Raw genomic sequence first — 22,870 nt, forward strand, 5'->3', positions numbered from 1 at the left:
TATAGCGATACAGGTTTATATTACTGTCCTTGCTGAAGTTTCAGCAGGATAAACAGGAGTTAAAATGCTATCGGTTCATGAACAATCTTACTCAACAGAGAAATGCTATAGAGTTTAAATGGCTACATTCATTTTTACTATCTAAACTCTATTACATTCATTTTTACCTTCTAATATCTATTCTGACCTGCTTTTCATAATCACTCAACCCTTCCTCTGTAGAGGAACATCACGACCAAAGTCTTACAACTCGATTCTTAAAAACATACATTTGTTACAGTCGCTATCATGCACAAATTTGCCACCGTCTGAAGGTCTAAAAACCCCGGATACACTTCTTGTGGCCTTCCTGTACTGCTATTCAGAAACACAAAGAAATCCCTAAATTGCTGTTGTTTTCCCTTACAAACTCTGAATTTTCCCCTGGCTCTTCAGAGCATAGCCCTGGTTTGTTTCCCGGGCTATTTTCAGGCAGGCAGCTGCACCCCGGCATCGCTGACCCCACCAGCCCTCACCCTTTTCGGCACTAAAAGTCTCCATTTCAGATCTGTACGAGGTCTGTTACATTTTAAGGCTGCATCACCACGGCAAGGAGAAAAAAACCAAAAAAAACCCCAGTGTCTGCATACTCTTATAGTCTCATTTTTATTACTGGATTAATACTAAAATATAAATATAAAGGCTGACGTGAAAACTAAACAGGATCTTTCAGCTGAACAACAAAAAACTCAGAAACTAAACTTCAGAGGCGAACTGGGCTTTTCATAAAAATTCTAGCTATTCTTGCTTTTAAAAATAGTTATATTTACATCTCTCCCCAGAGTTAGGCTTCTTACGCATTTACACTTACATTCTTTGCCCAGGAAGAAGGAATAAAAACAGAGATGATTGATGCTCAAATAAAGCCAGCCTTGCCGAGGAACCTTTCCTTTCCAACAGCAACAGGAATAATACGTGATCAACTTCTCGGCTTCAGGAAAATTAAATCTGGATTCAAATTTCACCAGGGCTTCTCGGAACTTCTCGGGGTCTTCCTCCTGCTCGGCGAGCTTGCTGCTCGTTTCCTCCGCAATCAGCGCCTGAGTCCATAATGAGATAATATATCAGGATAAAGCTGCAGCATTCACACTCAAGCAAGTTGCTACAAGCTAGCCATCCAAATTTTAATAATGCAACCCTTTCTTACAAAGAAATTCAAGTTGATTTGCAATTTTCGCACATGGAGAAATTTCTGTGGTGTTTGCATCTCTCATCCATTTTGAATGCTTCCAAATCAAAACTTCAGGGGGCTTTTTTTATTATTATTTTTTCAACGAGTCTGGCAGAACCATAGATTGACAGTTTCACTACAGCTTATGATTGCTGTTATTTGGTGTATACAGAGCAAAGGTAGAGTAACAATTGTGTATAATGACCGGTAGTATTTTCCTAGGAAGAGGCAATGTAGTGAGATGTGTCAGGAACTTGTAACGTGTTTGGAACCATTAAAAATGTAGTTTCAAGAACATCTAAAAATATAATTAAATGTTGAGAATTTTAATAGTGTTATTAGAACAAAGGTGTTAAGCTTATGTATTGCACCGTTCAGACAAATAATCTGTATGTTACAGCACCTGGTATAATTTGCAATTACCCAACAGTCCTAATATGCCAAAAATCTACAAGCAGAGGCGAGGGTCCAAAACCTGGACTTAACATTAACTAATGAAACCTGAAGAATTTTAAGTATGTGCCGTGTATGGTAACAGGCTGCCACAGCGTCATCAGGAGAGATTAATTTTATTTGAACTTTTCAGTGCACTTAGACAAAGTTGTTTTTTTAAGAAAGCAGGATAAAACCCAAGATTTGCATGGTGATCTTTTGCCTCTCCGTCCCCTTCTTCCCCAACTTCAGAGCCCACTGAGATCACAGCAGCAGGGTTGAAATCCACCAAAAACACGTCCTTACAAATTTCCCAGACCAAAAAAGGAGGTATGGGGGAAAGAGCACCTCACTAAAACTCTTAGCAAGGAAAACCTTGCAGCAGGACCTGAGGTACAGTAGTCACCAGCAGACCCGCACCCCTGCCAGCCATCACCAAACTCCTCTTGGGCATGTATTTTACTAGAAACAGAGCTCAGGACGCCAGGCTGTTATTTTAAATCCGGTCTTCAGTCACCAAATTCCCTTACTTTCAAAATTCTCCAGCCTTCCAAAAGGATGCTCATTTCTGCAACCCTGTGGCCAGCCAGCAGCTCCACTGCACCCTGCAAAGCCACCGGCGGTTTCCGTGCCGGACCCTTACGCCGCAGGTGATGTTGCACAAGAGCCTTGTCCCCTGTCCCTGTGCCGCAGGGACTGCGCCATTGTCCACAAGGGCGTGCTGCCAGCAGATTCGGGCACGGTGGCTATCACCTGCTGACACCTCTGAGCCCCATCAAGATGGACATGAGTATGGAAACAGGCAGAAACGGGCAGAAGAAATCGATGGGATAAAGCCAGGAAAAACACAGGACAGGGGAGGAGAAACATAGTGAGGAGGAGAAGGTGAGATATAGGAAGGGAGGGTATTTAATGTAATGTTTTGGAGGCAGAGGAACTGAAAGCAGATGCTGAAGAAAGCTCAGCTGGACATCACAGGGAAGAGAAGAACAGTGAAGCTGGAAAGACATGGGTGGGATAAAGATGAAATTAGATACTTCGATTTTGAGATGATTCCAGGGAAATGTAAGTAAAGATGCACAGATGCGGGCCACCAGGTGCAAGTGCCACATGGAAAACCAATATATAATGTTCAGATGGCCAAAACCAAATATGATTGACAACTTCATGACATTATTTCTAATAAACCACATGTAATCGGGCAGGGAAGGGCAAAAGTAAGACAGTTTCCTTACCTTCACTTTCCCTTTGACAAAATTAACAATATCTTCTTTATTGTCAAACACAGACAAAGTATGGAGCAAATTTTGTTCCAGCCATTCCCAGTGCTGGTTTATCTCCTCTGCAGTGGCACCTAGAAAAGCAAAAAATAGTGTATTGAAATGCATCCTACCAAATAAAATTGAAAGGAAGAAAAAAAAGTAATAAAATGCAGTATTTCATAAATTCATTGTGAGAAACTGAACTTTCAACCTCAAAATTCTTGGTAGCAAACAGGTCAAAAAGGTCTCATTCGTAGCAGTATAGTTAGAGAAAAACAAAAACCTCATTGTTTTAGAGAATTAGTTTTAGCGCTTTTAGTTTTATCTTCTCAAACGCTCTCAGCCAGCAAATGCTGCATTAAAAGTCAAAGCAGAAAAAAATAGCAAAACTTTATCCTGAGCTGCTAGACTGCAGCTTATTTTGACATGATGTTCCTTAAGTGGCCACTGGAAATGTTTGATTTATATCCTGTTCCCAAAAAGTCCCTGATCTTCCCTTCTCCCTCCCTCGGTACACGCATGCATCCACACAGACACAGCCTTTGAGAGGAATATACATGGTCACAATCTGCATCCTATTTGAAAAGCTCTCTATAATAATTAAAGTACCTAAAAATAAAAGAGTTTGGTTCAGAAACACCTACAAGGTCTACAAGAGCACATTTCTGCAGTTTGGGGAAGAAATAGAGTGAGCAAAAAATCTTTGGCAAATACAGATTTTCAAATCTTTAAGGCTTCCTTCTCTAAAGATTTATTTGAGAGTTTTGCTGTTGTTTCAAATGTAATGTGTTCACACTAACTCCAGAAATAATATTTCAGTCACCTATTTGCTTTGGCTGTTTCTGCTTGAAACTGAACTGTCACTGCATCACACAATGATGGAAAAATCAGAGCAAGACAGGCAACATACAGGGCAATTGGGGGAAAATCTGTCCCCTCCAGATCTTACTGGTCAGGGATTAAACATTATAGGCAAAACAGTAAAGGCAGAAAAAGTTGCTTTTCCTAATACCTTGCAGAGAGAAGTAGTTGGATGTAAAAGACATACAAATCACAGATGAATATAATAAGAAAATGAATCTCAAATAGAAGACCCATTATCTCAAGATTTGATTTGTGTGTATATTAGAGATGCATCATGTTGCCTCACAACAAAAAAAAAAAATGATAAATTCAGCTAAGGATTTTCCACTTTGCTCTGTTTTCCATGCAGAATGCCAACTGGCAGGGAAACTTTCCAAGCTTTAACTTCCTTGACAGGAAGGTCTTGTGATGGAACTTCATAAATACCATTAATCAAGGTTAAATAAAAAGCAACAACAACAACAAAACCAAAAAAACAAAAAAAAAGAAGAGACAGTTAAATGCCCTTTAGGTAAAGAAAAGAAATTGTGTCAATGGTTAAGAACACCACAAATGCAATCATTTTATATTGAAATGGCTGTGCAAAAGCAAATACCGAGTTGAATTTTTATTTCTGAACAACCTAAAAGATATCAACTGTACGGAAGAGCTGGTGGGCTGCCTCTTGTGAAACAAGCCCTGAGCAAGACACCTTTCACAGCAGCACAGCTGGGACTGCTCTGAGCCTGGGCTCTGGCAGTGGCCATCTCCCACGGGGGGTACTGCAATCTTCCCTGCCTGCCTCTAGATATCTTCAGGGATCCTCCTCAAATACTGAAAGATCTCTTTGCCCTTTTCATTTGGTCAGGCCAGCTCCTCAGCTTTTTGGGTCCCTTCTTTATTTCTAATTTCAATTTCATGGCTTAAAGTCATCCTGTGATTTGACCCAAGCATTGCCAATCTCTTTCGTATCCCTCTTCTTGTGTCAATGCTCTGCACAGCATTTTATTCCACCTTTTACCCACCACCATTATGTGCCTGTGCCAAATGTATATTTAGTCTAACCACAGCCTCACACTTCATAATCTTTTCTTTAAACCCACTTCTCCCCAAGCCCTTTTGCTCTCCCTCTCCCACAAACTACTTCACTTAACTGTGACTTGGGGTTTTGCCCACAAGTTTTCTGAAAGGAAAGTACTAGTGGCTCCGCACTAGGGCTGTTAGGCTTCCCCCCCCCCCTTTTTTTTTTCTGTACTGGTTTAACATGATTAACCATCTGGATTAAAACATCTCTGCCAGAACAGCCATTTCTGGGCAGGGATCAGACTTCCTAGCAGCCCTTGGAGATTTGCAAAAGTCTGTAACACAGATATGACTCTCACACATATATTATCATTTAAACCTGCAGCTCCTGGAACAGAGGACTGCCAACACACAATTAAAAAATGTCATGTTAATTAACTGCCTAATGACATGATGGCTATCCCTAATGAAGTTACACCAGGAGACTGGACGGAGCTCCTGGAGCTGCTCCTTGTCCTTGCTATACAGCAGGAACCCTAACTTAATTTGACTGGCTGCTCCTTCCAAATCCAGTAACGAAACTCTCATCGCCATGTTTGCACGAAGCACCTCGCTCAGACCGGGCAGAGCTGGGCAAGCAGCAACGGCCACTTCTGCGCAGGGAAAGTCCTCCAGCTTTGTAAGAAAAGGGTCGGGCGATGCTGTTCCTCTGACTCCCACTGCCAGTGCCAGCTCTCCCCAGGACACTCGTGTCAGGGTTTCACAGCAGAGATATTGTTCAGAAACAACTTCTGCTACCGTGGCTCTTCATTTCTGTGCAGCTCTGGCAAGCGCGGATGTCCTACCCACGTGGCATACAAAACAGAGCCCTCCGCTTTCCTCTCTGTTACTATAAATCTCATTTTTTCTGGGCTGAGCATTCATTCAGAAGAGCCAAAGAGAATTCTAGAAAACATTAATCAAGTAAGTTTATCTCAGCAAAATCCTTAACCATTTCAAACAGGCAAGTTTTTGATTTGTAGTTTCTTTAATATATTAAAAAACAAACAAACAAACAAACAAACAAAAAATCCCCCAAAACTGTGGGAATAAGAGTTGGCGAGGTCAAGAATCAGCCCCGGAAAGGAGTATTACTTATATTCAAATGACCAAGAAGCCCATGATAGCAAAACTGAGCTTCCTTTTCCAGTGAAAGCTACCTGGCTTCATGAGAGAACTATAACAGCATGAAGCTCTTAAATTTCTCCATAAGATGGCATTATTTAAATATAAAAAGGATGGGGCTAGGGCTATAAAGCAGAGAGCAATTGCAAAACCAAGAAAACCTAGCCACAACAAAAACAGCACAAACAGACTTTACGCAAGCTTCTTCACACACATCTGGCACAGGGAAAAATTTCCAGTATTAATGGGGAACATACAGAGGGGTCTCTGCTGAACCAAGGAAGAAATGCTGAATGAGCTTGTCCAGAGGAAGGGCGCAAATATACAGAGCACCCCTTCCATTTAAAGGACTACTGTCTCAAACACCATCAACAACATGTCAAAACTTACATTAGCTAACTACTTCATGGCTTGATCCATATAGGAAAGGAAAAGGAAGAAGAGGAAGAAAAGGAAGAAGAGGAAGAAGAGGAAGAAGAGGAAGAAGAGGAAGAAGAGGAAGAAGAGAGGAGAGAAGAGGAGAGGAGAGGAGAGGAGAGGAGAGGAGAGGAGAGGAGAGGAGAGGAGAGGAGAGGAGAGGAGAGGAGAGGAGAGGACGACAGGACTAGTCCATCATCTCATCCAACTGCCTGCCCACTTCAGGACTGACCAGAAGAAGTTAAAGCATGTTATTAAGGGCATTGGCCAAATGCTTCTTAAACACTGACAGGCTTGGAGCATCGAGCACCTCTCTAGGAAGCCTGTTCCAGGGTCTGACCACCCTCTCGGTAAAGAAATGCTTCCTAATATCAAGCCTGAACCTCCCCTGACACAGCTTTGAACCATTTCCAAAGGAAAATCTGCTGTAAATTTGAATGCTAGGGTTTTATAGACCGGAGCAGAAGGGATGAGAACAGCCCTGCAGACAGAATGGCCAAGCAAGAACAGGATGAATGGAACAAGCGCGTTCAGATGGCCATTACTGAGCCATGGCAAGGTTGCTGCAATTCACATCGATAACGCTTTCCTGAAGATGAGCTCGACCTTCCGAGGGTGCAGAAACACCGCAAAAGGGATTAGTGCACAACGGAGCAGGCAAATAGACATTCCCCCTCTGACAACTTTATCTCCTAAATCATGTAGCATCTTCCAAATGTGCCAATTGTATTTCATAATAGCCAAGTGTGACAAGACATTTCATAGTAAACAAGCGAAAGACTAGACTGGTGAAAGCCTCGACTAAGTAGCTTCTTGCTGTAAGGAACTATTACTTCTGTAGGAAAAGATATGCATATGAACAGAACCACACTACTTAGCATACGACAGAAAATTAATGCAAAACACCCTCAGCTAAACAAGCTTTCTATAGAAACCTAATGTTCCTAGTTAACAGTTTTTCGTAATTCCTACGTGGGATTTTAACCAGAGATTAATTTGGTTGTTAAAAAAGCTATAGGCAATAGCTTTCCACGCACACTACTAGCTGGGGTTACCTTGAGCTTCTTGGACATGCAGACACTGACCATGCTCAGAATCGGTTTGGGGTTTTTCATCTGTGACTCACCAATAGCTACGGCCCAGTAAACTTCTGATCCGTTCAATAACTCACCACATGCAATGGCAGAGTAAACCTGTGAGCCTGGAACTTGGAGTAAAATTCGAAATGGAGCAACGCGTGCGTTAGAGTCTAACACGGCATCCAGGGCACCCACCAAGCGACCTGCAAAGAAAAAAGGTGGTGGGGGGGGAGAGAATTAGCGCCAACTTTCAGTTCTGCAGCCTGCAAGTCTTTTCACATCTAAAGCCGTAAAATCAGAATACAGAACGTAATGATAACTATTCTTCCCCTATTTTATGCTGCGATTTACAGATGCTCAAAACGTGAAAGACAAACCAGATTAGAAGATCAAAAGCACATCGAGTTCTTTGTGTTTCCCGTTCTGCCTCATATATATGTATATAATCACAGAATTGAAGTGGAGAGACCTGAGGGCACCTCGGGAAGTTACAATTCCAGCCCCGCTCTGAAGCTGGATAAATACACCTCTGCCATACATGGTCTCTGTCTAACCTGTTCTTCAAAACCTCCCACAATCAAGATGCAACAACTTTCCCAGCTAGCCCCTTCCACTATTTTGATTAAGTATTCTTACAGAAAAAAAAAAAAAAAAACACCAAAAAAACCCAAAAACAAACAAACAAGCCAACCACCACAATCAAAAATTTTCTTGCTGGAAATTAATCTGGCTCCCTGGAATGCGGAGAGTAATTGGCCACAGGCACTTCTGATGTTAATGTCTGACATACTGAAAAAGTATCATCACAGCTGCCCATCCTTTAATGATTTCTCTTTATCTAAAGAAACCCCAATTGCCTCATCTCATCCTTATGGGTCATATTTTTCAAACAGCTCATTGTTCTTGAGCTTAAACTGGACTCTCTCCAGCTTATCTTCAAGCGTGACACTCCAAACTGGACACGATGCTCACTACCAGTAAGGTCTCAGCTGTAAGAAGAGTGGAAAATCACCTCCTGCGTCTTGCGTACACACCAAAGCATCCAAGAAAGCTTGCAGCGGTATCCCACTGTAAATCGGCACTTGACATAAATACAGGCACACTCAAGTCTGGAGACCTGGTGCAACTGCTGTCCCCCCAAAAGACTTCCCAGTCTGGGGGCCAGCTGGAGTTGCTGGCCTGTCCCTCCACCCCTCCTCTGGCAGGCAGAACCAAACTATGCATGAAAAAGCTATTCAAATGCCATGACTTGCAAGCTGGCTTATTAAAGTAACTCCGAATTGGTTTCTGGCACCTACAAACAGCAATTCAGGAGCAGCTTTATATTCAGTCCCCTGTACCACACACATCCTGCAGAGACACAACCTCCTACAGAGAGGGATGGCAGACAGCAAGGAATGGCTTTACCATTCTGCAATACTACATTTTCCCTTTGCACATTTAATTTTTCCAACCTAAATGTCATATTTACAGTTGTATTTTTTGTTCCTTCACCATCAATCCAACATAAAGCCTCAGCCTCCAAAAGTTCTGCCAGCCCTGGGCACCACGTGCAGTTTTTATAATTGCATTCTCCAGTCCATCACCTAAGTGATTAATGGAAACAATAAAATGAGACCTACAAAGTCCTCATCTGAAATGTTTTCTCACTTGGACAACAAACCACGGCTAATTAATTTTAATATGGCACAACAAAGCAGCAGTGTAACCACTTTCTGGTCTCGGAGGTGTAAGAAGCTCACATGGAACAGCATCAAAAACCTTCCGAGAGTGAAGAAAATTACATCAACTACTTCCTCCTTGCGTTCACCCACACGGTTGATGATGCTTTCAAAGCCAAGCAGAAGTTGGACACAATATGTTTTAAAACTGTACGGTGAGATATTATTTGGCACCAGCTTGCTTCCAGTTTGCTTATGTCAAGATATTACACCCATTTATTTAAAATGAAGACCTGAATTTGGAGACCAGTAACACATATAATAACAGAAAATGCTACACGCTGTCCTGTAACTACAAGAAAAAGACAAAAAACTGATCCAAGTATAAAAGGTAGCAAATTATCCATGCTCACAGGAAATAGAGCATCAACTTCAGCGTGCAGTCTTCAAAAACAGCTGGATTAAAGCCAGTGAGATAGCATCAAATGATGCAGAGAACAATAGTAGGGTTTAACTTTCAAATTTCAAAAGACTTGAGACATTACAAGAAAGAAAAAGAAGAAGAAACTTATGAAGTGCTGTGCAAGTTTTCCCCTGATGTTAGATCAAGGAGAAAGATTTCTTTTTCATTTCACTAAAGTCATGGAAAAAAGTCAACTAACAGTAAGTGCTACCAAAATCCCAAGAGAACACTTAATGAACATCTGATTTTTGAAATACTTTTTTTTTTTCAGAAATCATGAAAAAAGCGCATGAAAGCACAGAAGTAGCTGTAAAATTTTATTTTTACTTCTTAGCCTGTGCAAAAATTAATTCCTTTTTCTGTTCCTGAATAACTGACCAGAAAAACCAATTCCTCTTCTCACTGTTTACTTCTGCTTACAATTTCCATTTTGCTTACCAACTATTAAAAAGAAAAAGTTTCCTCCTTCAACTATGCGTGGAAAAAAAATCATCTCCCTTGTCTAAACTACTCACGGCTAAAATATTACCTAAGGGCAAAAAAGAGGAGCCAGAACTAAGAACCAAAGAGAAGGGGGGAAAAAAAAAAAAAGAGGGTGGGGATCAGGATACCTGCCAGAATAAAGCCCGGGCATCCTGGATGTGCATGGGGACTCCCTGCGAGGGCTTCACAAGGGTGCTGCACCCCACGCCTCCGTCACCCGGAACCAGCGCTGTGGCTGACGGGGGTCCCATCCTGTTCTCTGCCGGGGCGGGGAGGTGCTTGCAGTGGGGTCGCTCCAGAAGGGACATAAGGACATCGCGGGGGGCGGTGAGAATAAAAGCGAGTACCGCTAAAGCCAAGGATGCCAAAGAGAGCAGCAAGCCCCGTGACTGTGGTTTAGCACCTGTACTTCTGCAGAGGTTCCGCTGCACATGAAGTTGATGCTTAAGTGCCAAAAAATAAAGGAGAGACTGACGGAAGAAAAGATGGGGGGGAAGGGAATTAGTAAGAGTGCATTTGCAGGAGCATGGAAAGGGTTCGACACTAATAAATACACCCAGGCCTAATACGATGATTTAGTTGAAACTGAAGTACCATGAAAATTACCAAAAACTAGAGGCAAAATTTTTCCAGTGTGAGTTGCCTCATACTCATTTGGGGTAACTTTCGAATCGTTACACTTGTGTTACACTTCTCAGTGAGGCATCGAAAAATAAACCACCTAAGAATCCCTGAACAAACAAATAGACAAGAAACTTTACACAGTAAACTGATTTTGAAACGTGCTTTGAAAAATACCTAGCTTGTGAGCAAGCACCTTTCTAATAAAATATCCTAACAGCTTGTTCCACGGAAGGATCTCTCATAAAATAAGGTCTGTTTATAAAACACAAGGGTCTCTGGCTCACAGGTACATATAAATTACATAAAGGGTCTCTGCCTCACACGCTGCTGCAGTAGCATGCCTTCAGTTTGGATGCCGCAGACCTCTTCCCTATTACAGGCAACAGTGAAACCATTTATACCTACCAGACAGGCAAAAAAATAAAAGGAAAGAGAAACAGAGGGCAAAAAGAGAGAACTGCTACACTGGTTTCCTTCCCAAAATTCTCATTGTTTGGGGGTTTTGGTTTGGTTTGTTTTTGTTTTTTTTACTCTGTGTGGGACAAGATTTTTGGGAGGAACTTAAAATCCAGAGTACTCTTTTCCTTTAACAAGCCACCCCACCAACTCCTTGTCCACTTTTTGACCTCCCGAGATGCAGAAGTTATTTCAGGAAAGCAGTTAACTGTACAATAACTACACTAAGGAACGTGGCAAACGTGGCTTTGCAAAGCCTTCTGCTAAAGACAGCTGACAGAACGTCGCAGGTTCCTCAAAAGGTACAAGTTTCTTCATGCAGAAAAAAATATTCCCAGGCTAAAATTCACATGCAAGTTTCAGGTGTAACATGTACTTCTGACAAATACGGAGAAGAGGACAGAAGAGGTGGAAAAGGACACACTTCTACTGAAATTATACGCTTCTCCTCAATAAATCCAATTACTTTAGCTGTAAGGTTGATTTCAGGTAGAGAGAACATCTATCTGTCTTTTTTTCAGAATTAAGTCTGTAAAACAAATCCCACACCTTACTTGGTAGTTTTTACTTCACTGAAACATCTGCTTTTGTGCATATTTTATTGCTTCAATACTGGAAATTGGAATATCTCAAAGTAAAACAAAGGTGGTGTATTTCTAATTGTAAACTGGGGTTTTTTTATCAAATGCACATGTGTATTATGGATACAATACCACAAATAAACTCAAGTATAAAAACAAGCAAGGAACCGTTTTGAATTCTGCGACAGGTAGGGAGTGTTTCCCTTTTACAGAGGTCAATCTGTAACCAAATGGGACGCAAACAGGACATCACACACAATGAACTTGTTGAGCAGTTCTTCACAGAAAAAAAGAAGTCAAGGATATTTTATAATGATCGTGTTCTCAAATGAACTATCACGAGCTCACCACTCTTCATCTTTAAACACAAGGCCCCTGATATGCCCCCAGAAAGAGAAAAGATCCCATTACGAGTTACCCTGCGTCATGCTCGTAACTAATCTAGGAAAAGGAACATGTTTACTGTAAGTTAATCTAACACCAATTTCTACTAACCATATCATATCTTTCAAACTAAAGAATGCAGGCTTCTTTCCTGGATCGGTGTTAATTATCCATTTAATTAATTATTACTTCAAAAATTCTCTTAAACTTCTGAGACACTGAGCAGAGGGTGATTAAAGCAGAACTCAAACTAAAAACTGGAACTGAAAACCTAGCATTTCCATCTTTTAGGACAATACTCAAGAGGCAGTCCAAGGCACTAAGGCCCAGCTTAACAGGACATGAATTAAGGCATCCTCTACATAGAGCAAGATGATTTCTGCTTACCTCCATCATATTTCAAAGGCCTTAGAGGGAAATTTTCAGAACTACTCAAACGCCTTCCCGTAAACAGGGTGGTCACTTCAGCAGCTAAGCCATACTGCAAAGCAGAGGGACTTGGACTGACCACCTAGGAGGTTGGGACCTATAAATTAATAAAATCCTAACAAAATAAAACAAAAAGGCAAAAGGCCAAAGCTGCTACTGCTTTTTTTTTTTTTGGGGGGGGGGGGGGGGGAGCAGAGTTAAATCTAAGGCTAAGTGACAAGGAAGCCTGCAGTACTGCAATACTGAGCAACATTATCCTTACAGTTTTACTTTGATTTTAAATAAGACATCTGGTCCCCACAGCCAAGATCGTTTGTTTAAGGCAAACTCATAAATTCATTACAAAGCGGCGAGTGAATGTCAATGCAGTTCAAAGAAGCAATACATCTGGCATCTGCAATTAGCTGGTAAGAAATTCTGACAGTGCTTTTTAAAGCTGGGGAGCAGCGGGCCGGATGCGAGGCACAAGGAGGGAAGGTACCTCTTCCCATCCATGTGCCGCAGCCATGAAGCTCTCAAATCAAGCGCTTACACCCGTTCTCCCAAAACCAAAGGGGTCACAGAGAAGACCAGAGTCCAACCTGCACCTCCAGCATCCTGAGGAGCAGCTTCAGCCACTGTACAAGCAGACTGACTACTGCAGAAATTTGAGGCAGGGAGAAAACCGCCTTTCCACTTCTCCTGGGTCTATTCGGGGAAGAAAAAAGAGATCTGAGGTCTCCACCTCACCTGAAACTCAGCACAGCTGGACAGATGTACAACAAGACCTGCCAAATCCAGCCCTTCCAAGAAAACAGGCAGAGGACCCCACAACAGTACCTGCACCCAAACCAATTTGCCAAGATGCTCAGCTCCTCCAAAGCAGAGGCTGCTCTTGGCCGCGGGCACCTGGCACTTCTGAAGGTCAGAAAAGCAGTGGGACCATGCCGTCCCCAGGGTCTGCAGGGACGGCTCTGCTCCATGGCTGCTTGGCAGTTACGCTCACCTGTATCGTGCCAAAGCCCCGTTTTAAATACTCATACCCTTTTTTTTTTTTTTTTCAGTCAGACTAGGTTATTTTTATACGACAAAGCCACCAAATTGAGGCATTTATGATTACAGCTGCAGCCCAGCATCCTGCCAGGCTCCCGTTCCAGTACAAAGCCACGAAGCGTAAAGCATGCCTCTCAATTCCTCCTCGGGAGCTCACTGCTGCTTTTCACTGCTGCTCGCTACTTCTGCTCCTCCATCAGAAAGCTGGGCGCTGAAAGAAAAACAAGCCCAGAGAGCAAAAGCAGCAGCCTGACAAAACCAATACTTTACCAGAAAGGAGAAAGCTCTTCCCGGGAAGTGGAAGGAGCTAACGGTACAGGGTGCTTCCCAGCGGATGCAGTTTCACAAGGAGAGTTAATAGCAGCAAGAGGCACTCTAAGCTGTTCAGGCACGCAAATTGGGAGAAAAAAGCAAATAATTCAGATGATCATAAAAATAAAGTGGTTTTTTTTTAGGACAGTGAAATTGAACCAACAGCTTCAATAAAGCAGAATTAATCTCAGCTCTTTGAGGCAGAGAAGCACTCCAAACCCTGAATCCTAATTACACTTCTTCACTTAGTTTCCTCCATCTCACAATGATTTGCAAACAATTAGAGTCTCACAATAGTCATGGCAGTAGCAATTAGCCGCGCTAGAGGAGGCAAGCAATCTGGTTGAAGGAGCAGCCCACCACCAGGCAGCAGAACACACGGAGGGACACATGGATGTCCCTGTTCCCTGGCCCCACACCGTCCCTGTGCTCCAGCTGCAGCAGAAAGGTGGTTTGCCCATCAACCCAGACAACCTCAGCCTACCAAAAGGGCACTCCAAATAGCAGGTCTTGCTCGTCTGGCTCTGTGCAGCATCTCCAAAGCTCTCCATAGAAGCAATGTCCCAGCTGAGAGAGGGATGGAGGGGTTATGAAGCTGGCTCCCACATGGCCTCCACCAGCTCACCACCTAGGAGCCCTACCTAACTGGTGACCCCATCCCAAGGCCAGACCTGGAGCTGAGATGCACCTGAGGACCACCTCAGTCCTGTCTTCATCCTCACCTCTCAGAGCTCAGCCGGAGTGTGACGCTCATCCCGCAGGCACTGGGCGTTACAGGCCAGGGTAGAAGCTTTCGAGCTGCACCACGGTGGGATACAGCCCAGGACAGTGAGTACGAAGGTATTGCTGGCCAGTGGTGGCTCCCAGCAAAAATGTTTGGGGACGTCTCTAGGTCTTTCATACCATTTTGATTTGATTTCGCTGAAAATTCAAAACTCAGATGGTTAACAGGTTGTTACTTTCACTCAGGCCTCCCTAAAATCCGTGTTTTTCCTGGATAAGAGCCCCGTCAGTTATGCAAGGCCACTAACGACAGTGGCTCAACGTCTTGGCTTTACACCAGCCACACTGTCTTCACTAAATTCTGCAAAATTATATAAACAGTTTTTGATACAATACAGCACCCATGAGAGAGTATTTCTTCCCCCATCAAAAAATAAGTTGCCGAACTTATTTGAGTAAGTACGTAAGAAAAAGGATGAAGGAGGACTCCTCCAAGGGCTGTAGGAAGACTGTGTTTCCTTTGTAATGATAAGGGCTCACCACACTTGAAGATAAGCATAGACAACATTAGATTTCAGCACGAAGAACTAACGCTCCGAGCATTTATTCACCCAAGGAAATACCAACATTCAAGCCTTAACATTACCTCCAACATGGGTTTTGCCAGACCAAACACTGCCACTGGGTAAATTGGGTTTTGTTGGTTTCGATTTTTTCAATCTGGCACGTAGAAACGAATTGAAACAAATTGTTTAATCATTATTCCTCAATCCTAGCACTCTGGGGAGGCTGGACATGAGAAACGAGGGGAGTTTGGGCATTTCACTGCAGAGGTCGGTGTGCCGTGGTCCCTGTGACTCTATATCCCTGGGTGTGATGCTGAGATCTTGCTCCGGCATTGGACCACCACGTGGGCAGGGAGAGGCCGCATCAGGGAAAAGAGAAGTGAGCTGAGCCGTGCCCCGCTCTCCCATCGGTGCCGCAGCCCTGGGGCGCTGCTTGTTTCTCCTCACCCCCACGTCCCCACAGCCGCTTCCCCAGGCGGCAGCAGGGCTCTCGCAGCTGCTTATCTCAGTCCTCTGCCACCGGCCCAGGTCAGGCCAAGCCTATTTTTATAGCCCTGAAGGCCACAGAACCAAATGCTTCGATTCTCACGTTGCAAGTCAAAATACCTGAAACTGTTTTCCACCTGAAAATGGACAAGAAGGTGGGACACACAAGCTGCTGCTGCTGCAGTCCCATAAATTACCTGGACATGGGACTACTTGGGGCAATGTAAAAGTCTCATTTCTGGTGGGTGCTGTAAATAGCGCTGAAGAGACTGATCTAGCGTTACTTAAAGTCTGCCACCACAGATTTGCCCAATTATTTTATAAGGAAGACTTGTTTTTACTGTCAGAGTGGTGAAGCACTGGAACAGGTTGCCCAGAGAAGCTGTGGATGCCCCCTCCCTGGAAGTGTTCAAGGCCAGGTTGGACGGGGCTTTGGGCAACCTGGTCTAGCAGAGGGTGTCCCTGCCCATGGCAGGGGGGGTGGAACTGGGTGATCTTTGAGGTTCCTTCCAACCCACACCATTACCTGATTTTCCCACCTTTTTCTGTGCCATCTGGCCTCCACAACAGGAAAATAAAAAGCCATGGTAGCTGTTCGCTGCATTACAGTGTTGCACAGGCTGGTGGTCAGTCTCTAAGCAGACACCACCCTGACCCCTCTCCACGCACAGGTACATCCTCACCTTTAATACTAGTATTTAACACAACACTACCATTTCAACATGAGCACCTGCATTTCGCCTCACCCATCTCAGCTGTGCCGTAGGAGCAGGACCCCCCCCCCCCCCCAAAAAAAGGCAAGCAGAGGGAGCCAGAGCAGCACACACAGCTCAGGGGTCCGGAATTGGGGTACTCAGCTTTGCAGGTAGGAGCACGGCCCTCCCACTCCCATCCCTCCTTCCAGCTCATGCCTCTCGGCCAAACGCTCTGACGGAGAAGCCATCCGCTTGGGAAAGAGCGTATAAGCACACATCCTCCTTAAAAAGTGTTACAGTACAATAAGGACGCAAAAAAAAAAAAAAAAAAAAAAGGAGGAAAAAAACCTGCCGATCTGAATTCCAGTTGCAGGCAAGGCTAGATAACATTTTGACAAGAGTCCAAGTTTTCAGAAAAGTATTTGGATTTCCCCCTCTCCTTGTGCAAGGCTTCAGAAAGCTCTTCCTTAAGAAAACAAAACCATGAATACAGACAGTGGGCACTAGCAATAGCCTCTGTTAACTGTGGCATCTTCCTCTCATCAATCCATTGAATTTAAAATAAAAGCGCTTTTTTTTTTTTTTTTTTAAATTAAGAGGTCAGATTGAGCCTTTATCTATCAGTAACTTGTTTTGGTATCTTCGACATATCTTAAGGCAAGCTGTTTTGAAAACTGTATTGGGACAGATGTTTTAATATGCTACTCATTTTGCTTTTCACCCCTCCAAAAGGTAAAGGAGTTTACGGGTATAGCCATTTGCGTTCTCTACTAAAAATCCAAGTCTCCTCCATATTTTTGACCCTCTCCTGATACAGTGTAATGAACAGGGGCAAGCTAGATAGATTCCCCATCCGAGCAGTGGGAACCCTCAACCTCTGTGGTCTGCCTTTCTTTGAAATAGACTTTATTATGAAATTATTTACCCAGACCTTGGGAGATGCACAGTGTTACTAAAAGGTGATGTGTTTACAATGATTACAGTATTCTTTGGACCAGAAAGCATGAAAGAACAGCTAAAGATCTGTTGGGTTTTAATTTCCAGAAAAGGGCACATAGAGTTTATCAACAGCCATTTTTCTGTATGCGTTAAAAAACTTAAAATTCAGGTAAGGGGGAAATAAGGAAGAGAGCTCTTACCATGTAACTACTCAGATGTCCATTCATAACCATGAGGTGCTCTATAGATCAGTTTGAAAGCTACCACCCTGCAATAATTTTATTTAAAAGAAAACATAAAATCCTAAGATGGGAGTTTACTTCGATTGCTGGCATATAGCTAAAGGAAGTGTATTTATCATGCCTATCATGTTTATTTTTATTAAATGAATAATAAGGTTGAGACTCATATACATAACACGCTTCTTTTTGCCAGTGTATTATCTTATATTTAAAGCTGTGAACCGTAAAGGTTTGTATGAGCTGAAGGAGAAATTAATTTCTTTTCAAAATGTTCATCCTCGGCGAGTTGCAAACAAAGTAAGACCACATCCAGCTTGGAAAGTGCCCTGAGCTGAAAATGGAGGCTGTAAGAATAGTAGGGGGAAATATCATAACTAAATTAAAAACACGGGTGAAACAGGAACCAAACGTAATTTTTTATTGATCTATTTCAAGCAGGAAGTTAAAGCAGCACTGTATCTGAACAAGCGAAGACAAAAAGCCGCTTGAAATATGAGTTCATCTTCAAGTTTTATTTAACCTTATTTATAATAGGGAAAATTCACAAGTGTTCAAAAGAATCTTAAGTGGGTTTTTATATACTAAGAGTGTGCAATGTGAAGTACTGTGTAAACAAAAACTGCAAAGCTAGCTGCTTGGGAAGAGCGAAAGCCTACTTCTCAGTCCAGTGCCGATGATGAAATCATTCCCAGCATCTCCCAGAACAAGCAGTTTTGCTGTCAAAATGCACAAAACAAATCTAATCAAACAGAAAGGTGTCAGGAGCTTTCAACATCCCCTAATAAAAATGAAAGTAGTGATTCACTTACAGGCTAAACCATCCTGCACTATCCTACCATGAGGGGTTTGACAGTATTTTTGACTACTGATGGCATCTCAAGCTTATCATTAATATGTAACCTCAGTACCAAAGATATCGGCAAGTACCAAATCCAGCCAACTTTGACCTGTTAATCATGGCTACATCACAAGTCTTTTTGTAGGGATAGCTGAAAAGGTCTCCAGTTGGAGGGACACACCAAAAAACCAAACAGAACCAACAGAAATTGCTGAGCTAAATAATGAAAAAAAAAACCCTCTAACTTAAAATTAGTTTTAAAATTAATTATTTGTTAAAAAACTGTAATTCCATTTCTGTAAATTATTTATAAAACATTACCAATTTCCTTCCTAAGTCTCTGATCCAACAGAGGTCTCAAGTAGAGATGCCAGGTCAAGTCACGAGTTAAACATTGACTTGAAAAGCATATCCCTCAGGAAGACAAAAACCAGAATGCACTGGTCAGGTAATGAAGAGTTAAACAAAGCCTCCATCATTTTTTGTGCCCATGCCACTTGCAAGCCCAGTGTGCGTTCGGTAACTGCCCTAGGATGCAAATTAAATAACAGCAGTAAGTACAGTCTCTCTCTTACAAACATCTGCTCAGAGTCTGACTGAAATACAATACTCAAGGAAAGAAACATAGATTCAGAAGAAAAGCGCTTTTTGTGAGAGATCTTCTCTAGTCCACCCCTCAGGAAATAAATCCACATAAAATATACCCTCCAGCTGTGCTATCTTACTCTTACATAATGGATAAAATGCCCCGGTAAGGAGAGAGAAGTGTCCTAGAAGAAAAAAAACAAACAACATGTAAATACAAGAATAGGGCCATAAAACAGATGTCCTCACATCGCTCAGTGAAAACACCATGTTGTAGTAACATGCACAAGGTTCGCTCAGACATCGCACCCTGTTTAAAGGGGATTACGTCACGGGTGGTCCACTGCCCCCTCTGCACTCTTTATGTATCAAATCTGGTCCTCCGGGGGTTGTGTTCTGCTGACCCCACATGGGTCCAGCACAGCCTGAGGGTACGAAACCTCCTCCTCCTCCTCACCCGCAGACCTGTGAGATTCTCTTTTACCATGGCACCTGCTTTCACGTAAAGGATCTTCACATCGTTGAAACTTCTACCTTTCCATCAAATTTAACTGCAGTTGGCCAGGGCTCAAGTTACCAAAGGGAAAAGAAAACAGATATGGATATTGTTCTCACTTAAGCTTTGCTTCCCCAGTAAAACAAATAAAATCTTCTAACTTAGGGCTCTACAGCTAGGTAGACCATACTCTGAAATACAGTAGTCCCTAAGTGCCCTTTGTATCTGTCAGTTTGGAAAAGGCAGGTACTAATAAAGTGTCTCTATAGTCACATAAAGGAAGAATCAGGAGGTAAGCTTTGCACAGAAAGCAAAGCCCAACTGTTTCTCAGCACAGGTCTCCATTTCGCTCGTCCCAAGTAAAAACTGTGAAGAAAAATTAAGCTATCCGTCTAACTCCAGCCACGCTTAGTGCTCCCCCACATTTGTTTTTTGTTTATAGGACTCTAATTTCTAAGCCCTTTTAAATACAAACATTTACAAATGGTTTAAGAGACTGTCAGAATTTACAGTTTCCCCTGGAAAACATCGTCTGAGACAGGAATGGCTTTCCTTTGCCAGCCAAAAGAGATTTATACAAGCCCGTGCGCTGTAGATTCAGCAAAATGATTCACCTGAAACTTAACCAGAGAGAAAAGCAGTTTGTTTGGTTTAAGCTTGCAAATTTCTGCCACGGAAAGCTCAGGCACGAGGAGTTAACATTTGTGGATCTGAACCTCATGATTGTCCTGGACCTAAGTCAAGCAGCTGTAAACAGCTATTTTTAACTCTGAAAATTAATCCACATCGTCCTTACAATCACAGAAGAGTAGCCTATGACTTCTACGCAGGAGGCAGGGGAAAACACGAGGGTAGACAGTTGTTTAACTCGACGGCAAAACTTCCATTAACCTTATCACACCTAGCATTTCATTAGTAATACACTGATAACAGGGGATCCGCCAAGCCACAATTAAGTTTTGTGTTCCTTTATGACTCCACAGCTAGGACAAGCTCCGATTAAAAAAAAAAATAGTAATAAATGCAGAAAGCAGTATTATTGACTGGCAAGGGCCAATGGTTCAGCAGCAAAAGGTTTTAATAAAATAAATATCAAAGCTGATAATGTAGCTTCTTAAACTGCCTAGAAAATATTGGTTTTGAAATACCTATTCTTTCAAACATACAAACCACCAGTAAAAATTATGATTTTTAAAAGGTACTAAACAGCCTCATCTGCTTTTAGGTAAGAATTACGCTGTTAAACTCTATTATTTCTGCAAATTATTGCTTGTTTGTTTGAATTCATGTCTTTGATGTCTTTGAACTAAAAGTTTCCCCCAAATTCCTTACTCAGTTACTCTACAACGTCAACGCAGCCTAACGCAATGCTCTCGCTGGAGTTATTCATAGATCTATACTGTTGCGAGGGTAAAGCGTGATCCTTGTTCTTCATATATATCCTCCACTACCCGCACCTAGAGAGCCACATGGACATAACGTGCCTTATCCACAGCCACAGAAGCCGTAGTATAGTTAATGCAAAAATAAGTCAGAATCCACTTTTCCACAACGCCGAATTAAGAACCCCCTCCCCTCAACGTACGTATCGGCCAAAAGTCAGAAGTCCTGTATGTATTTATATAACCCCCATTATACAAACGGGGGCGGGGGGGGGGGGGACGGACTACACGACCACGACCCTCAGCGCAGGTGGCGGCCGGTCTTTGGGGGGTCACAGGGGGCTCAGCCCAGCCGGGGTCCCCCCCAGCAGCCCCCCGGCATCCCTCCACCTCCCACCGCCGAGCCCAGGGACCTCCGCCCGGTCCTCGGCCGGGCTTCCGCGGGCTGCAGCCGGCCCTGCGCGGAGCGGGGCCGCCCCCGACCCCCGGCGGCACCCGGAGCCAACTCCACCGGCCCTGGGCACCCGTGCGGCTCCTCCGCACCGCGGCTTACGGGGGCCGAGCTTGTCCTTAGTCACGTTTAAGCAAGCCACCGGGAGGGGGGGAAAGGGGAAATAAAAAGAAAAGTGGCTTTAGCGGTGCTCAAGGCTACAGAAGCACGAAGCTGCTCCCGAGGCAACTCGGGGGGAACCGGGGCTGTCCCCGCGGCCCGGCCGGCGGCGCCCCTCGCCCGCCCCGCGCCCCCGCCCTCTCCGTTTCGCGCTATCCCCCGAGCCATACCGAGCCATACCGAGCCATACCGAGCCGGCCCGGCGAGGGGCCCCCCTGCGGGCCGAACAAAGAGGCCGCTCCCGCCTCCCGCCCCGCCGGCCGGTCCCCCCGGCGCAGCCAAGTTCCCGCGGGGCAGAGCAGAGCCAAGGGGGATTCAGCGCCCGACCCGGCCCGGCGCCCCGCCGAGCCCCCCGCCCCACCAGGTACCCGTGAAGCGGCCGCCGCCGTCTCCGTGGCTCCGACGCCGCTGCAGGATGAAGTAGCCGCTGCTCTTCTGCGTGACCCACAGCTTAAGGGCATTTTTCAACAGCACCTCCTCGGGCTTCAGCCACATCTTTCCCCGGCTTGGAGTCTGAGTCTCTCTCCCTCCCTCCCTCCTCCCCCCGAGCCCGCCTGCCCCCGCCGCCCCGCACCGCACCCCGGCTGCCCGGGTCACATCGCCCCCCGCGGGCTGCGCGGCGCGGCGCCGGCTCCGACTCCCTCTGCGCGGGCCCGGCCGCCGGGGAGGGGCGGAAGGCGGAGTCCCGGTGCGGGCCGTCCTTCGCGCAGAGCCGGGAGCTTTGTGCGGCAGCGGCAGTCGCGGTCGGCGCCGCTCCGTGTTGCCGGGCAGTTACGGCGGAGGTGGAGGGGCGGGTGATGGGGGACGGCGTCAGGAGGGAGGGAGAGCGGAAAGGGGGGGCTCGGGTCTTGCTCTCGGGGGTCCCATGGCGCCCCGGGCCCCACACACAGCGCATCGGCGTTCCCACGGCACCCGGAGGTCCCGGCGTATCCCCTGCCACCGGCACTGCAGCCCGGCGTACAGCAGCCCCCCCGGGGAAGGCACCCGCCGTTCCCCTTTACGGCGGGTAGCGTCGGGATCCGGCCCCCAGGTCTCCCCAGCCTGTGCGGGCACACTCGGCATGTCCCCACAGGTGCACGGCCCCACCCGTGGGTCTGTGTCTCACGGCCCCCGCCGCGGGGAGCCGTCAGGGATGGCGGGAAGGAAAGGGTGCCCTGGCTTCGGCGGGGGGGGGGGGGGGGGGGGAGCTCTGCTTTCCTGTTTTCTGCTAGATCCCAGCTTAAAGCGTGAGCCCGCAGCTACTCACTTTGATGTTTGAATGCCAGTGCTTGGAACTTCGTATCTCAACTGAAAAGCCCGAATCTTAATTTTACAGTCTTGTTTATTGTTTTGGGTTTTTTTCTTTTTAATTTAAGAAATAATCAGATGCTGCTTGTGGTTGAGCTGCCGGTAGGATCGTTTGTGAACTTGCACAAAGGGTTTGTGCTGCAGCACCTTAACGTTGGTAACCCTC

The 22,870-nt window shown here is 44.7% G+C and overlaps 1 protein-coding gene across 2 annotated transcripts in view; it reads right to left on the reverse strand.

Moving 5' to 3' along the window:
* Positions 1–21,930, reverse strand: part of TBC1D8 (TBC1 domain family member 8) — a 50,488-nt gene extending 28,558 nt beyond the window's left edge. The window contains exons 1-4 of one of the 2 annotated variants that reach the window (XM_075738235.1): positions 21,786–21,930; positions 7,523–7,633; positions 2,878–2,996; positions 851–1,079 (exon numbers count right to left, since the gene is read on the reverse strand). In XM_075738235.1, the coding sequence (XP_075594350.1) occupies positions 851–1,079; positions 2,878–2,996; positions 7,523–7,633; positions 21,786–21,912 (586 nt within the window). In that variant the 5' untranslated portion in view covers positions 21,913–21,930. Of the gene's footprint in view, positions 1–850; positions 1,080–2,877; positions 2,997–7,477; positions 7,634–21,785 lie in introns of both variants that reach the window. The other variant, XM_075738226.1, reaches the window with a different exon arrangement.
* Positions 21,931–22,870: the final 940 nt, after the last annotated feature.

This window comes from Balearica regulorum, chromosome 1, assembly GCF_011004875.1.
Source record: "Balearica regulorum gibbericeps isolate bBalReg1 chromosome 1, bBalReg1.pri, whole genome shotgun sequence".
NCBI lineage: Eukaryota > Metazoa > Chordata > Aves > Gruiformes > Gruidae > Balearica > Balearica regulorum.